Source organism: Triticum aestivum, chromosome 6B, assembly GCF_018294505.1.
Source record: "Triticum aestivum cultivar Chinese Spring chromosome 6B, IWGSC CS RefSeq v2.1, whole genome shotgun sequence".
In the NCBI taxonomy this organism is placed as follows: Eukaryota; Viridiplantae; Streptophyta; class Magnoliopsida; order Poales; family Poaceae; genus Triticum; species Triticum aestivum.
The window spans coordinates 7695879-7713677 of NC_057810.1; the positions used below are offsets into that span (position 1 = coordinate 7695879).

At 40.5% G+C, this 17799-nt stretch overlaps 2 protein-coding genes across 2 annotated transcripts; both read right to left on the minus strand.

Moving 5' to 3' along the window:
* Positions 1-720: 720 nt before the first annotated feature.
* Positions 721-1570, minus strand: LOC123135382 (thiosulfate sulfurtransferase 16, chloroplastic). Its single transcript, XM_044554432.1, has 2 exons — positions 1155-1570; positions 721-1066 (listed from the first exon to the last, which is right to left on the minus strand). The coding sequence occupies exons 1-2, from the start codon at positions 1467-1469 to the stop codon at positions 971-973; spliced, it is 411 nt and encodes a 136-aa protein (XP_044410367.1). The 5' UTR covers positions 1470-1570; the 3' UTR covers positions 721-970.
* A 13236-nt stretch (positions 1571-14806) lies between these two features.
* On the minus strand, positions 14807-15151 carry LOC123133084 (protein NUCLEAR FUSION DEFECTIVE 6, mitochondrial-like). Its single transcript, XM_044552624.1, has 2 exons — positions 15015-15151; positions 14807-14921 (listed from the first exon to the last, which is right to left on the minus strand). Exons 1-2 carry the CDS (start codon positions 15149-15151, stop codon positions 14807-14809), a joined length of 252 nt encoding a protein of 83 aa, XP_044408559.1.
* Positions 15152-17799: the final 2648 nt, after the last annotated feature.

Genomic DNA, 17799 nt, shown 5'->3' on the forward strand with positions numbered 1-17799 from the left:
CAAACAAAAAATTAAATGGAAAATAAAGCCAACCCCCCCCCCCAAACATTTAGTACCGGTTGGTGTTACCGGTTGGTGTTACCAACCGGTACTAATGTCCTACGCGCACACGGATCTGGCTCGTGCCACGTGATGTCACTTTAGCGCCGGTTCGTGACGAACCGGTACTAAGGAGGGGGGGGGGCTTTAGTCCCCACTCTTTAGTGCCGGTTGGCAAATCGGCACTAAAGGCCGGTTCTGCACTAGTTGATTAATACCCTTACCCAGGCCTCAACCAAAGCCCTGTTTTCTACTAGTGGTGGCTAGTTGCCCCCCTCTTTATATATGACGCTGGCGATCAGGGGACCTAAACTATTGGTTTGGATCGCCCCCGATCAGGGCGCTTTAGTTGGGGTCCAGGGGTACGAACGTTGGTTCGTGACTTATTTATGTTTCTTTTTCTTTGTTTTGGCCCATTGGGCCCTTTGATCAATACAAATAAGTACAACTTGCCTGTGAGCCTGTTTATACCAAATTTTATACTTATTTATATTCCATTTGTATTAGTTCACAAATTTAGCTCAAATATTGTTGTATCTTCAGCGTACAAAGACGACCTAATCACACACCTGGTAACTCATTTTGGAATAGTTGTGTTGGATGAAAATAAAAAGTTAATGCCTCAATTTCTCTAGTGTAAAAATGCATTTCTTTCAACTTGAACAGCTGTATGGAAGGAAATAACAGGTAGAAAAGTACTCAGTATAAGCTTCCTTAGTAAAACAAATCCGTATGTAGCCAACTGTGCTTGCCAACATTTTTTCCCTTGCTTGTGCATACATTCTCGAAGAAGACCAAATCCAAGTCGAAGATGCATATATACTTTTATACATACAAAATGCATTCTTTTCCTCGGAAATTTTCTCTGTACATCATCAATCATAGATCACCAATTAACTTATTCCTGAGAGCCTTAGAAACAAAAGGAAAATTAGTGAAGGTTGGCTAGTGCTGCCGGCTGCTGGTAACTGACGCTCTTGAGCAAGGAGAGGTAGCCACCCTCCAGGTTCTTCACCTTCGTGAACCCCTGCACAGACCAACCAACAAATCAGTAAATTGATCACACATCAATAAGTCAGTGAGTTCGACCAATCAGTCGCAGAACTACTACTTACGGCGGCGACGAGGTCGGCGGTGGCGAGCCTGGACCGCACCCCGGAGCGGCAGCCGACGAGGAGCCGGTCCTGTTTCGAGTGGAGCGCGGCGACCTGGTCCACGAAGTCCAGGTTGCGCTCCTTGCCGTGGGGGTTGACGGAGAGGTAGTAGGGCACGTTGCGCGCGCCGGCGACATGGCCCCGGTCGAAGTCCTCCCACATGCGGACGTCCACGTACCCGTACTGCTCGGTTGCGAGCAGTGCGCATGCCGCCTCCGTGTTCACGCTCTCCACCGCCAGTCGCTTCTCGACGTCGCTGCTTCCCAGGGAGCCCATGGATGATGGATGTGCGAGGAGGAGAAAAGGAAGATGATGATGATGATGTTGAAGGAGTTGAGGAATGCAGGCTTGGTCTGGCTCCGGGGGCTGTGGAGTGGATTGGTGAGAGATAAGTGTTACCTACGTGTCCTATTTATAGAGAGAGAATGGTCGACGCTTCTCATGGCCGGGTAGCCGCATCCATCCCTTTCTCACCTTGATTACAAAGTCGATTGCAAAGTCACTTGATTCTCATTTTCCTCCTTCCTTCGTGTCGATCATATCTTCTTATTCTTCTTCTTCAATTATTGGGTACTTGCATTACAATTACGAAAAATGTCAACTACATAGTACGTACATGAGGTATTATTTATTTTGAGCTGTAGTATAAGAATCCCCTTTTGCACCCTCCTGTATAAATTTAAGGGTTCTAATGCATCATGACAAGTGGCCATGTGCTTGCTACATTATCACCTTGCATAGTTGCATGTGTATGGTTGGTGCCGAAATCCCAGCCAGCCAGCCAGCCAGCCATGATCAATCGGGTAGCTGGCCTAGATACAGACGCTGGCAGGAATATTTGGGTGATACATGTTAGGTAAAGGAGAGCACAAGTCTAGATTGGCATGATGATGCGGCGACACGCCCATGCTCGTAATAAAGAAACGGCCAGATCAGTTGAATGATCTCCTTGCCTCGTGGGCGCCACGTAGGCTCCCGATAAGTGAACCGAAAACATCCAACTTGTTGCTCGAAAGCAACCCAAATGCTCTGTCTTCGATTGGAGCAAGCAACTCAATCATATCGATAAGGATTGCTTGGGCGAGGGCTCCACCTCCACCTTGTCTATTTATCCATCCATGGCCATTTCACCCATCCTTTGCACATATGGCACATATTCTCTCTTATCTCTTTTTTCCCAAAAGAATAGTTTTCCAATGCTTTGGTTGCCAATGTTATTTTGAAATTTTAGATTGGAAACATGGAAAACCAGATCTAGAGATTTGTGCCACAAAAACAAAGCTAGGAGCCCTGCAGGCGATTTGAGTCCAACTCTATGCCAGAAGCGTAGAATAAGAGCACTTGGAAACGATATTTAGATCAGCCAGGGGTGGATCAATTAGGACAAGTCCAGATTGCTATGATGGAGATGCGGCGACACGGCTGGGAGGCAGTAATAAACAAATGTCCAGATCAATTGAATCCTGTGCCTAGTGGGCGACACGTACGCTCCCGACAAGTGAAGAGAAAAGATCGTGTTCGTCAAAAACGACCAAATGCATGTTGTTTCTCTTTCCCTTGGAAGGAGCAAACAACTGAATCATGGAGGACATTGAAAGGGATTGCATCGGTGGGGCTACTCCTCATAGCCTGCTTATCCTAATTCATGGCTATTTCCTTTCACCCATGCCTTGCACATATCACTACTAGGGAAAACCCTAATAGTAGCGCGAGATAAAGGCCTAGCAGTAGCGCGGGTGATAGCGCTACTGCTAATTACTAGCAGTAGTGCTACTCCTACAGCGTTACAGCTAACTTTTAACAGTACCGTTGTTTAGGTCCACGTAACACGTGTTTCAGCAAGCGCTACTGCTAATTACTAGCAGTGCGCCCTGACCCCGCGCTACTTTTTTCGAACACGGTACAGACGCAATCGCTCATATACACGCGCATACACTCACCCTTATGAACGCGCACACGCACACCCTACCCTATGAGCACCTCCGAAAGACTGAGCCGGCATATCATATTGAAATTTACGAAGTCACCAAATGCACCTCGTTGTCGACGGGAACGTCTCCTCCCACTGAATGTGCATCGTTAGAAATCCTGAAATAAATCCATGAATAAATGCGAGCACCAGGACTTGAACCCTAATGGGCTGGGACCCCGCGCTACTACTATTCTTCCGTATTCCACTTCTCTTTTGTTTTATACTGTATTTATACACCGCTACTCAAGTTTTCATACAGTAGCAATTTAGAGATTGTTATATCATTATGATCATGATGGGTTAATATATCATTCGGTGAAACAAACGTGGATTAGGAAACTAATCCGCGTTTCTTTCACCCAATGATATAATAACTCACCATGATCATAATTAGAACTCATTATCATCATAATGACAACAACAAGAAGAAGAACAACAACAACTCATCATCATCATAGTTATATAACAACTCCTCATCATCATAACAACTCATCATCATCTTCATCTATGAGTCATATAACAACTCATCATTCTAACACATTGTAGCACCTAACTCATCATCATAATAACAACTCCTCCTCATCATCGTAGTCATAATCAACACTAGCTAATTGTTCTTACTACCTTGGACCTACTCCTCTCTCTCAGGTAGAATAGTATAAAACAGGCAAACCGGTCCAGGTCCAAAATAGAGAATGGAGATCCACCTATCGTCAACTTGCGGCTTGCGCACATTCAAGTTGTCTCCAATTGGTTGTGTGCATGCATTCATTAGTTTGCTACATTATTTAATATTGATCCTTGCATCTTTCAAAGAAATAGAGTATGCACTTTGGTAAGCCGTCGACGGAAATGGTCGTAAGCTAACCATATACATATGACCATCAGTAAGTATCATGTCAAGCACAACCTCCTTCAGGAGATTCTGTTGAACAACATAATACTAACATATATATAATTAGCAATATAGTTTACTTAAGAAGAATGTATGCAATGAAGTTATCATCATTAACAAAATCATACCAAGTTTTTGGCAATGAAGTTACCATCATGCAACTCATGGACTATTGGCACGTATCCACTAGAATTTAGGCTGATAAAGTGATTGGTCTTAAAGGTCTCAACATCATCTATAAATGAGACAAGATATCCTTTCTCCTCACAATTAAGCTCGGAGCAATAGTTGTAGTAAGTCTTGTTTACAACCTTCCGAGTATTTCTTGAAGAAAAGAAATAAGCTGAAAATTATAAATAGACAACTTTAGTACGGATGAACACCAAACATTTAAATAAATAATATAAATTACTTAACAAATTTGTTTGACAAACTCACATATAGGCAGGACTGGAGGCATATCCACATCCACCCAAATGTCGATATTATTTTCAATACCATCTTCATGATGAATATCGAACATTATTTGCATATTCTCCTCAAACCCATAGGCCTTGCAGAAAGCTTCCCAATTAGAGCAACCAAAATGTGAGTGATTAAGTGCATTATACAGCTTAACCCAAAAAAGCATAACCATGTTTGGTCCTGAGGTGAGCTCTCGTCGTCTCCATATTCTCAAACTCTTGGAAGCTGAGCTTTTGCATGACATGCGGTCTTGCATGGCAGAGGATGTACTAGTCGAATTGAAAAACCAAGAAATTACACGTTGAAGCAAAGAAGCATAAGTGATGATTAATTAAAATTAAATACTTGTCGTCATTGCATACCGTACAAACATCGAATGTCTCTTCCAGCTTGACGGTGAAGAACCTACAATTTTGCAGGTGAGGCTCCCTATCGCACATACCCCGGCCATCGCAGCAATATTCGCACTCGGGAATCCTATCATCGTCAGACGTTTCCTATGTTCAAAATTCAAAGATTATAAATCGACGACAATTACCAGGAACTCAACACACATCACTATTCACCACGGGTTGACTTTTGGTGTATCGAGTCTTCCCTTGAAAACTCTCATCTCGCGTGGTGTACATGGTGGGCACTCACTCTCTGATATATTCGACCATCGGTGATGGTCGCTACTGCCTTCATCCCCGATTACATTACACCAAAATGTCTAGCACACAGGAATGAAGGAGAAGTGACCCCCATGACAATAGTCGGGATTCTTCCTCTCTGACATTTCCGACCGTTGGTGATGGCCGCTCCTACTTTCATTCGAAAGTGCCTTACACCAAAATGTCTAGCACCTTCTAATGAAGAAGAAGGGGCCCCCACGACAACAGGCGATATTCTTTCTCTCTCATCTTTTGACCGTATATGGTGGACACTCCCTCACTGATTTTTGGACCGTCCGTGATGGTCGCTTCTCCTCCTTCTCTTGTGCAATACCAAGGTATATCATGAGAAGAAGGAGAGGAAAGGACCCCTACGAAAATAGTCAGGATTCTTCCTCTCTGATATTTCGACAGTATATGGTGGACACTTGCTCAAAGATATCGACCGTTGGTGATGGTCGCTCCTCCTTTCTTTCCAAAGTACATTACACCAAAGTGTCTAGCAACTTGGGAAGAAGAAGCGACCCCCACGACAACGGTCGGCATTCTTCATCTCTCATATATGGTGGACACTCCCCCTCACTGGATTTTTGACCGTCATGTATAGAGCCCCGATAGACATAAAGTCAACCCGAAATGTCGTTTAATTTTCTTTCCGGCAAATCCAGGGCACTTGATATTTCCTACATATTCTAGCACAAGTCATGCTACAATTCACGGAAAAATCCTGCATGACTTTGCTAAAATAGGACATATTGAGCGCCTGAAATTTGCCGGAACGGAAATGAATCAACACTCCGACAAAACATAGGCCACTCGGAGGTGTTCCCTGCAAAAAATAAAAGTGAAGATAGCACTTGTGCAAACACATACACTTGTAGTAGACATATCCATCATATCATATTTCCAAAATATCAATGTGGGACAACACTAGTACTACACAACACTACTCCACATATCACATGTCCAAATAGACCATCTTTACTCACCAGATGGTTGTCGAGGATGCGGGTGTCGTCGGTGATCTTCTGGGCATCGTCAAGCGGCTCGTCGGTGATCTACCGTGCACCACATGAGCATTCAACATTCCTCTCCATGTAGAACTAACAAATGCAAAAATGTGATTCCAAATCAAAATTGTGATTATGTCTTAATTTCCTTCCCACAAGTTTTCCAAGCTCTATATCGTATCACAAGAGAGCGAAGAAATTGCAATGCCCATTCTCCCATGTTTCAAAATCATTTAAAGGACCTACTATGGTCAACTATTATATTGTTGCTCCTTGCTAATGTCAAAAAAATACTAGCTTCAATTCTTCATTTCAAAAAATATACTAGCTTCACATTTTCATGTCAAAAGAATACTAGCTTCACATTTTTATTTCAGAAAAAAATAACTACACATTTTCACAGCTACTTATCTACTACTACAACTACATCTATGAAAACCTATAAAACATGCATGCATATAGTAGGACCATTTAGCAATTCATTTCCATTTTGATCTAGAACTTCAAGAAATGCTAGAACTTGAAGAAAATCACCAAAACCTAGGGAGGAGGGGGAGGGAGGAGGGGCGGAGGATGGAGGAGAGAGGAGGGCTGGCAGCTACAGGAGGGAGGAGGAGCAGCAGCGGCTAGGGGAGGGAGGAGGGGAAGCCGGTGGCTGGAGGAGGGAGGAGGGGCGACGGCTAGCTGGAGCAGGGAGGAGGGGCGGGGGTGGAGGAGGGTGGAGGCTTAATTACCGAGCAGGACAGCGGTGCAACGACGGCGCATGAGGTGAGGAGGCGGAGAGAGTGGAGAGGGAGAGTGAGAGTGAGCAACGAGCACTGGTACGTAGGTGATAAAGTTGACTTAGAAGCGGCGCGGGTGTCTGGCCGACGCTGCTGCTAAGTGGGGACTGGCAGCTGGGCCTGGGCTGGCCACAGTAGCAGCATGTGCCGCGGACCAATGCTACTGCTAATGGGTTTAGCAGTAGTGCTGGCCCACGGCACGCGCTACTGTGGCCAGCCCGTGGGGACACGGCAAAGCCAACATATTAGTAACGCCGGTATCGTCGTCCCGCGATGCTGCTAAGTCACACCTGCAGCGGCGGTTCGGGCTCGCGCGACTGCTAGTAGTGCATGGCCGTCACATATTTCCTTTTATCTCCTCCCTTTTCAAGGGAATGATTTTCCAAAGCTTTGGCCACCATTTCGAATGTTTAGATTAGAAAGAATGAAATTCAAATGCATAGATTTTTCAAGACAATATTGTCAACCTTCTACAGTGCAGAGATCTGGGTGATGAGCAAACATGGGTGATACAGCCGGAGGATTGCATTAAGCAAGAATAGGATGTTACCTAGGTTCTTACTTTTTCATGAATTAAACAATAAATCACAGAATCTTCCAAACTGGCATTGCTAACACCACATCATTAACGTAGGCGCTCAATTTTGTAACCGAAGTGAAATGCAACGATAATACAAAATGCACTGCAACGACCAGCATTCCTCCAAGGGAGGATTCTGGTTTAGTGAAGAGGCGAAAGTGCAACAATGAAAATTATTCGCTGAGTCATCAGTGGGGGTCAGAACACAGAAAGAAGATAGCCAAGCCAACAAGAACATTTCAGTACTTCATAATAAAATGTCGCAGGTCCCTAGCCTCTCTAAAAAATTAAAGGACAAAAGTAAAAGGAACGAAAAATAGTTGCGTCTACCCATCACAGTGCACCCCTTTTTCGGAAGATTTGCCTTACATTTGTAATATACAGAGTCAGACAACTACACCATTCAGTATTCAGTAATACTTGAACACACAATGATGTTGCAGACGGCACATAGTATAGTAGCATTAGAATGATTGGCAAAACTTGCTGGCCACTCCATTCATTGTTGAGTGTGCAAGTCGTGTATTTCCGAAATTCTCCCTTCATTTAAATTAGAAATTTTGGATAATTAAGAAAAACAAAAAAGGGAAAAAATAAAGAAAACAAACAGATGGCGTCCCAACGCACATGCGCCGTTCCAGGAGGCCCCGTTTGCCAACAATGTGTAGCTGGCAGAAGTCCTTCAGGCGAGGCTTGCTTTTAGCCCCTAGCTTTGAGTTTTTTGGTGGGGCGCCCCTTTTTTTCTATTTGATTCTTTTTTCTTTTGCTCTTTTTACTTTGAAACAATTTAAAAAATCAAATTAATTTAAAAAATATTCGGTATTTAAAAAGTAGTCAAATTTGAGAAGTGTTCACGAAATTGAAAAGTATTCCAGAAATTTAGTTTTTTTGACGAGTTTGAAAAATGTTCCCAATTCCAAACGAAGTTTATAAACTTAAAATAATGTTCACTTATTTCCCTTGATTTGCAAAAGTATAGAAAAATTGAAAAATGTTCAACAATTTTGAACAAGTATTCCAAATATTGAAAAATATTTCGATGTTTTAAAAATGTTACCTTGTTTGAAAAAGTTCACAATTTTAATTTTATGTTGGATTCCAAAAAAATGATCAGAAAATTAAAAAATCTGTTTTTATATGTTCATGAGTTTAGTAATATATTTCATAATTCATAAATATTCACAATTCAAGAACCTTTGAAAGGTTCCCTGACCCAGCAATGGTGCTAGTTGGGCCCGCTCAAATATATTATGCGGGAGAGGGGCTTGCAATACCTAGCTATTCCAATATTCGCTGACCTACATGCGAAATAGTATCGTGTGGTTCAAAATTTGGACAAATGCTCAAATGTGGAATGTTCTCCAATGATTGAATTAATAAATTTTCTGGTGTTATTTTTTTGTTTATTTTTTCGTTTTTGTGTTCTTTTTTCTGATACTGTTTCCTTTTTCATGTCTTTTTTAGTATTTTCTAAAATTCTACAAATTTCAAAATGGTCGGGACTTCAAAAATTGTTTGTATTATTTAAAGTTGTTCCATAACTCCAAAAATGTTTGAGGTTTTAGAAAATTGTTCACATATTCAACCAATATTCGTGTTACCAAAAAATGTTTTGGAATTTCGAACGAATCCCACATTTCCGATTGTTCACAATTTTAATAAATTTTTAGGATTTAAAAACATATTTACTTTTAAAAAAATGTCACTGTTTCATAATCTAATAATGAATTAAAAAATTCATCTCTTTAAACTATATTCGGAAATATGAAAAGTGTTCGCATTTACAAAAAGTCAACATTTCAAATTTGTTCATGTTTTCAATTTTTCTTCTAAATATTTTGAGGTCTCGTATTTTCAATAAATGTTTGAAATTTGAAGGTTAGTTTAAAGATCTAAACTTCTAATATGGTTTGCTCTTTTTTAAAAGATATGTTCAGAATTTCAAAATTATGTTTACAATTTCAAGAATATTTGTTTGCATCTCCAGCTGCACTTAGCTCTTTCATGTTTTCTTCCTCCCATTAGTCAGTAACACTCGTCAGGTGTGCAATGGCTAGAAACAGGCTTTCACAAGTGCGGGGTCGTGAGTTTGATTCCTTGCGAGCGTGCACTTCTTTTGTTTCAGGATGTTAAGGTCGCCAACACCTGTTTGGTACGGCGCCACTCAATGCGTCGGCTCGTCGATGTTGCTTTCGTGAGTTGCGATGCCAGTTTGACACAAAGAGCGTGACATAGGGGTTCCCCAATAAAGAATATACCCCTCTACTCCACGTAGAAGACTTTGTTTTAGGAGTTTTCTCAATAAAACAACCACCTTAAGGCTTTTTTTTGCTGGAAAAAACTATCTTAAGGTTGATACAACTGATCATATAATTTAGTATTAATAGATTCATCATGAAATATATTTTTAGTGAACAGGCCCCTGGAGATAAATGGGTTACAAGACATGGGATAGACATATGGTTAGTAGTGGGTTAGTTTTAATCCCATGTTGCAGATGGAAGAAGGGCATGGGCTATGTAGGTGAGTTCAGGATAGGGATATATGATGTTCCATGCACCTTTGATCTACTTCCTTCGTTTCTAAATATAAGTCTTTTTATAGATTCCACTATAAACTACATATGGATGTATATAGACATATTTTAGAGTATAGATTCACTCATTTTGCTTCGTATGTAGTTCATAGTGGAATCTCTAAAATGATTTAAATTTAGGGATGGAGTGGGTAAAACATGGGATGTTTAAAAGTTCGAACCATATATACCGATTTGCAACCAAGACACAAGATCAAAGAACAGAATACTTCATATGTTGCCAACAGTTTTCCTGTTATCATGCATTCTTATTGACCAATTAGCATGAAGAAGGCGGAGTATTAATGACTTGCCCTAGATCATTTTCTTATATGTGATGTGCTACCGGTGGTCGTGGGAGACAACAACAATACAACACTCCGTCTTTTCTATCACAGTAGGCTGCACTTGGGCCTATGTTCATGTTCTTGCATCTAATCTCACATGACGCTAGCCCGCATTCATAGTCAGCCACACATGTTCCCTCAAGCCCTCCAGTCCTCGCTTCATCTGCACATACATATTAACAGACTCAGCGCACTCCCACAATATAAGAGTGTTTTACAAGCTATTGTTAGCATACAACGAAAATATAAGTTCTTCCATGCATGACTCAGCGCACTGACCTGACAGTGATACTCCTTGGTAGAAGGAAAAAGTAAGCACGACTAGAAGAGCTGCTACAAATGCGGCAGCCCTAAAACTAAGGTTTTTCTTCTTCGCAAACGCCATTTATCTGTAGATCAGATCGATGCCCAGTAGCTAGTTCGTGTTCTATTTCTGTAGCTAATATCAGTTTTTTCTTGTTTACATGTCTAGAACTGGATCGATATTCCCTTCTTATGTACTAAGGCAGGGAGGTACCTTGTCAGGCAAGTAGTAACTCTATTTTTATCACATACCTAAATTAATTCCATGTATATTTTTATAACATCCTATCCTTGTTCACGCCAGAGATGCGTCTTTTCGATTATTACCACAATTTAGGTATTGTCTTAATCCATATAGATATAAATATCTCAAACCAGCCAAGAAGTAATTCTCTCCATTTCTACCACTAACTAGTTTGCAAATTCGCTGCAATGTTACACATACGAAATTACTACTGCATGTCTTAATAACTTATTTATGTCGAGGTCTTATTGTATTTTGATGTCACATACTTGTTGCTATTTATTTTTGGCAGATTTATTTTTTTGTCATTTTTTCTTGCATCGACAGTATGTGGATTGGATCCGTAATTAGAGTGTAGCGGATGAGGCCATAAGCCTTTCAGTCGTGCTCAAATGGAACGGAAGGGACACCACCACATCACAAGGCCTAAAGCCCATGTGACAAGGCAATGATGGGCAGTGCTCGGCCCGACATGAATACATGGATGGTTTGCCCATTCTTTTGAGCAATGAGCCACCTCGTCGTTTTTCATTATTAAACCATTAGTTTTACATAACAGAAATGCAAGCAAAAGAACTGAAAACATGGTTATGGAGCTGTAAGAGAAGCAGGCTAGTAGCCAGCTGAGACCAGAGAGAGAGAGAGAGAGAGAGAGAGAGAGCGAGCAAGAGAGAGAGAGCGAGCGAGAGAGAGAGAGAGAGAGAGAGAGAGAGAGAGAGAGATAACTTATGCCACAGGGAGCAGCGGCACAGGACACTGCACCATCGGCCGATCGCCCACGAATTGGTCGGCCAGGTCTACCATCTGAGAAGATCCCTCGGGCCACCTCCTTGCTATAATTTGTTCAGTAATTCAAGTTCCAACAACATCTGGCCTATTTATTCCTTGCATGATAAGTTCTACTCCCTTCGTTTTTAAATATTTGTCTTTTTAGAGATTTCAAATGGACTACCACATACAGGTGTATATAGACATATTTTAGAGTGTGGATTCACTTATTTTACTCCGTGTGTAATCACTTGTTGAAATCTCACTAGTAGAAAACATGCCTTTAGTCCCGTTTCTAGAGGGCCGGGACTAAAGCCCAAAATTTTGTATCTTTTCGAATTTTTTTCTGATTTTCAAATTTCTGAATTATTTGACAATTTAATCTCTAATCACCCCTCATCACTGCTCAAGTATATGGACCACTCATTCCAAATCGTCTAACTTCCCGGCTGGTCACCCATCCTCTCACTACCCCAGCCTAAGCACACTTAACTTCCAAGTTCTATTCCCCCTAGTTTTCAAAGTCTGCACTTATTGTTTTCCTGACAATAGTAAGCTGTCAATCCTATTAACCCTTAGGAGTTGAACTTGAGCATGAAGCACCATTTGAGTTTGAAACTATTATTCTAAAAAGCAATAATTATTTAGTAACACTAATATTTCTTGATTAAGTAGTTTGACCATACTTTGACCACAGTTTGACTAGAGTTTGACCAAAAAATTTAAAAAACTTAAATTTGAGGATAACTTTTTTCCTTTCAGAATTTGAGGATTCTAAAAAATTTCAAAACGGCCTGCGGGTGTCGAAATCGGAACCGGGTTTTCGTGCTGAACATTTTGATATATTATACAGTTTTTTTTACATCTTATGCAAAAGTTATAGCCGTTTTACTTTTCAATAATACTTTTTGCAGAACATGTCAAAATTTATGTTTTTTAATTTTTCTAACTAGTAGATGTAGTAACATAACTACATCTCGAAGGATTATAATTTTTGAAGTTTTTATCATTCTCTTTTGTAGAGTTTGAAAATTGCAGAACTCCTTTAGTCCGGGATGGTGTCCATCCAATTCTAACGTTGACTACATCTGCTAGCACCGTCCCAGCCATAGTGACAACTAAGTTTAACCAAGGCAGAGTCAGGTTCTATTGAAGTGGCAAAAAGAATTACTTTTTAATATAGCAAAACTAATTCTATCAACTATTATTAAAGGCTAAATAAATATTAATACAAAACAGTAGCTAAATGAATATTAATTATTTATAAAAAATTATCTACTGTTCTCTAACAGAAGCATACCACAATGTGTTAAAATCTACAGAAAGAACTAACTAAAAATAATTGAAAACAACTATTAAAGGACTAAAACAACTGTATAACCAAAACAGTATTGTTTTAATTAAAATCCTAATTTAAATTATTCTAAAAATAACCAAATAAACCTTACTGTGACAACAATCTAACATGTGACTAGGAGCAAAAATAATTAAATTAAAAACTATTTTTAAACTCAAATTATTCGCAATCTAGGGTTTGAAGCAAATTTGAACAAATTCATATTTAAATCATTAAAATTTGAAAACTAATGGCAAAAACAGAAACTGGACAAAATTTTGAATCTAATGCAAAAAGAATCACCCAAAAATATCAAATATCCTAAAAGATATAAGCAATTCAAACAGAAATTAAAAACAAAAAACAAATTTCAGAACCCCTTTAGTCCCTGTTGGAGCCACCAACCGGGACTAAAGCCTCAACCCCTTTAGTCCCGGTTGGTGGCTCCAACCGGGACTAAAGGTCTGATCTTTAGTCCCGATTGAAGACACCTACCGGGACTAAAGGTCCCATTTGAACCGGGACTAATGCCTGCCCGGCGTACTAGCCGCTCGAACTGGGACTAATGCTCACATTAGTCCCAGTTCGTAATGCAACCGGGACTAATGTGTGGATTGAGCTTCAACCAAAGCCATGTTTTCTACTAGTGTCACTAGAAAGACAAATATTTAGGAACAGATGGATTAGATGGATGGATGTCATGGACAGGGTAGCTAACATGCATACTTACCAACTGACTTTTTGCAATGAAAACTATGTTAGCACTAATATTGGTATTATTATCAGTGCAGGTGCTGAAGATCAACGAGCTGTAGAAGCGGGATATTTACGGAATCCCCTTGAATAGGATCAAACCTTACTTCATGCTATTTCCATAAGATTCTTCTTTCTTATTCTTAAGCAAGCCCTCGAGAGAGGTTCGACCTCCCAAAGGTTAAAGAAAGACATCGGTATTAAGACCACTCCCTAAGAGCAAAGGATAATTCCATCGGTTATTCCTTTGAACCAAACATATACATTTTCCATTTGTATGTAAGCATTGTAATCAGTTTGATTACGTTAATGATAAGAAGAGGAAAATGTACCATATGTGTTTTCACCGGGAGAGAAGGCAAAGCTAATATTCTCCTTGGTGAAGTGTGTGTACATATGAGCGTGTGTTCTTGAGATACAAAGAGAAAAGTTTGAGATAGAGTGGGTCAGAGCGAACAAAAGGGATGTGAGATGCATAGAAATTAAAGAAAGTGGTTCAAGTGGATTGTAGAATTCCTATGTTTTTTCTTTGAAACATTGTTTTGATTTTTGAAATGGGATATTTACGGAATCCCCTTGAATAGGATCAAACCTTACTTAATGCTATTTCCATAAGATTCTTCTTTCTTATTCTTAAGCAAGCCCTTGAGAGAGGTTCGACCTCCCAAAGGTTAAAGAAAGACATCGGTATTAAGACCACTCCCTGAGAGCAAAGGATAATTTCATCGGTTATTCATTTGAACCAAACATATACATTTTCCATTTGTATGTTTTGAACCAGAGAGGTCCTAAAAGGGTCAAAAGGAAGACCTATGGCGGAAGTGCTTCCTCTACATAATCAATAGGCACACCAAGTTTACACAATACGGCAATTAGCTAGACATTTGAACAAGAGATAGGTTGCCTGCGGTATCAATTATCTTCAATGATCTAGCCGATGCCTTGGCCGGGCACGACGGCGAGCATTGACTTGAGCCGCGCTGAGGCGGTGGCGCTGTGCAGCGGCAGCAGGGACTCCAGGCAGAAGCTCGCCTCCACGGGCAACCTTGCAAGCACATATAATAATAACCAAGGGCCGTCACATACTTCCTGCTGCTAATTGACTGGTTTGAAAGCATGAATGAATCTTGGCACGTACCTGAGGAGGCGAGGGGGCGCAGCCAACGCGCGATGGACGGAAGGACGCGCACCTACTCCGAAGGAAGACGATCTCGCCGGAGCAGCTCGGATAACGGAGGCGGAGGAGCGTAGTAGCGACCTGGCGGCGGCGGCCATGGCGAGTTGCCGAGTAGGGAGCCCTACCGAGACGCTGCTCTCGTTGCAAGCAGATATTTTTTTAGTTTTATAGTTGGAAACAAATGGATGGAGTTAATCCAGGCCGTGCACTCCCAGCCCAAATGAGCACGCCAGCATATTGGGCTGTCTTATATGGGCTATTCATTCCAACTATTTATTTTGTGGGTCAGTTTTTTTTTTCTGAGTCGATAAGCTCGAACTCCCGATTTCATTTCAAACAAAACCAGCAAAGTACCCATGATTCGTCATCAGTGCGTACGGACTTATCAAACGAGAATGTTATTGCGCGGACGTTCGCTGAGACAGAATGACAAATCGATTTTTTTTTAGCAAGCATGGCAAATCCTAGCATAAACTAAACTGCGGTGTCATGCTTGTTAACTAAAGTTTCCATCCTCGGCCAACACAAATTGCCATGAAAAGCTTTCGCATTTGCCGTGCTCCCCAGCGAACGTTCGCTGGTAAAGCCGGTCCTTTATTAGACCTGTTGATATATTGACAGCCCCATATAATTCTAGCTATCCTACATTCAATTCGGATCTAGCCATTGTAGATCATAAGAAAAGTAATGTTTATTTCCAGCCTCTTTAATTCCAAACCCCTCGAGATAATCAACATGTAGACTTTCTAGCTACCTCTTCTTCCAGCCAAAGCAACCTTTTGATAAAAGTATCATGCCTCTTACCTGGTAAATTAGGTAATTCAAACAGAGAAAACATGTGCGAGATAGGATATCTAAATCTGATTGAAACTACATAATAATTTGTAACAAACGCACATGGCCGAAAAACAGAGTACTTCAATATATGTGACCAGCCCTCTTATCCCCTCGCCAAAAAAGAAAAAGCAATCTCCTCTTATCATTCCTATTAATTGACCAAGCATGCAGAAGATACATGAATTATGGTCTCAGAACATTTTCCATTATTTTCATATCTGATGTGCCGCATGTAGTCATGGGCGGCAACAACAGTAGGGAATTGATCCGGCCTTTATCTCACAGCGGGCTGCTCTTGGGTCCATGTTCATGATCTGGCACCTAACTTCACACGATGCCTGATCACATTCATAGTCAGCCACACATGTCTCTCCGGTCGTAACGCTCACCACTTCATCTACACATACATTCGTATTCACAAATGAGCGGGGTCGTTAGCATACAATCCATCTAAGAGTATATACATCCATGACTTAGTGCACTAACCTGACACTCCTTCGTAGAAAGAAAAGGTAGCCATGACTAGGAGAGCCATGGCGAGTATGGCAGCCCAAGAACTAAGGTTGTTGTTATTGGCTAACGCCATCATGTGCTCTCCTTATATATGACTTTGTTTGTCTGACTAGATTTGGAGTACCTCTTCTTATATAGGGGCATGCAGGGAGGTAGCTAACTTGTCGACCAGGCAAGTAATTATATAATGCCAAATGAATTCCTATGGATTTGTCACGCATATACTACTTGCCTTATTATCTTTTGGTATCTTTTATTGCATGCCAAATTTAATCCCTGATTTTATTTTAAGCACATTGTAAGTGATTGAACAACTAAATTTGATATTTGCTGGTTCTTCTCAAATTGTATATATAGTTAAAGTTTCAATATTGGTTTTATGGTATGCATGGCGTAGTTCATAAAAATATGCCGATTTGAGACTATTCTGCTTATTAGCTTGGTGATGATGTTGGTGAAATTTTTTATGATTATTTTTTGGGGCTTCTCTTCCTTATACTGCCTATGAATTACAGCCTAATTCAAGTATTTACAATTCGTAATTTACCATGTTACTCTAAGAATTGTTGTTCACCACCAAAAGAGCATTTATTGTTTTCTAAAAAAAGGTCCCCAAATTGTAGGCTATTATGTTCTCTTCCAATTTTTCGTGTTGGAGTATTTATCTATTGTTTTTCTTTTCGTCCTTCCTCCTAGAACATTTATTAGTAAAATAATACTCCCTCTGTTCCTTTATATAGGATATATTTGTTTCTTCAAAAGTTAAACGAGTGCATGTTTGACCAAGTTTTTAGAAAAATATATCAATACCCACAATATGAAATTTATATCATTTTATCCATCATGAGAAGTATTTTCATATTTTATCTATTAGGTATTGTAGATGTTGTTATTTTATTCTATAATCTTGGTCAAACATTTAAACGGTTGACTTGCACGGAAATCAATACACCATATATTCTGAAACGGAGGGAGTAGATGAGTTCATTTTGTCAGTAAGCACTTAGATATGCATTCTTTCATAGTTGGTCTGGGCCGATGCTGCATCATCAGATTAACTCAAGAGTCGTTACATGCAAGCCCATTTATTTATAGATGTAGTTCATGTAATATAATTGATCAGGGGGGGCCCAACTCAAATTCTCCTTTTTTTCTCCTTTTCTATTTTTTTCTTCTGGAGAGAAATAAAGCAATAGTTCTCAAAACAATTTTAACATGTGAGCACATAAGACCTAACTTGGGTTTACCCGGCTTCTCCTATTTGGTGGGTAGGTCGCGCATTAGTGACCTAGCGCATAGCCTCTGGGGCGCTTGACCCTTTGTTTGGGCTGGCCCATTTTGGGTTTCTTCCCCTCCGGTTTTCGAAACGTTCGAAGCATCCCCCCCCCACCCCCAC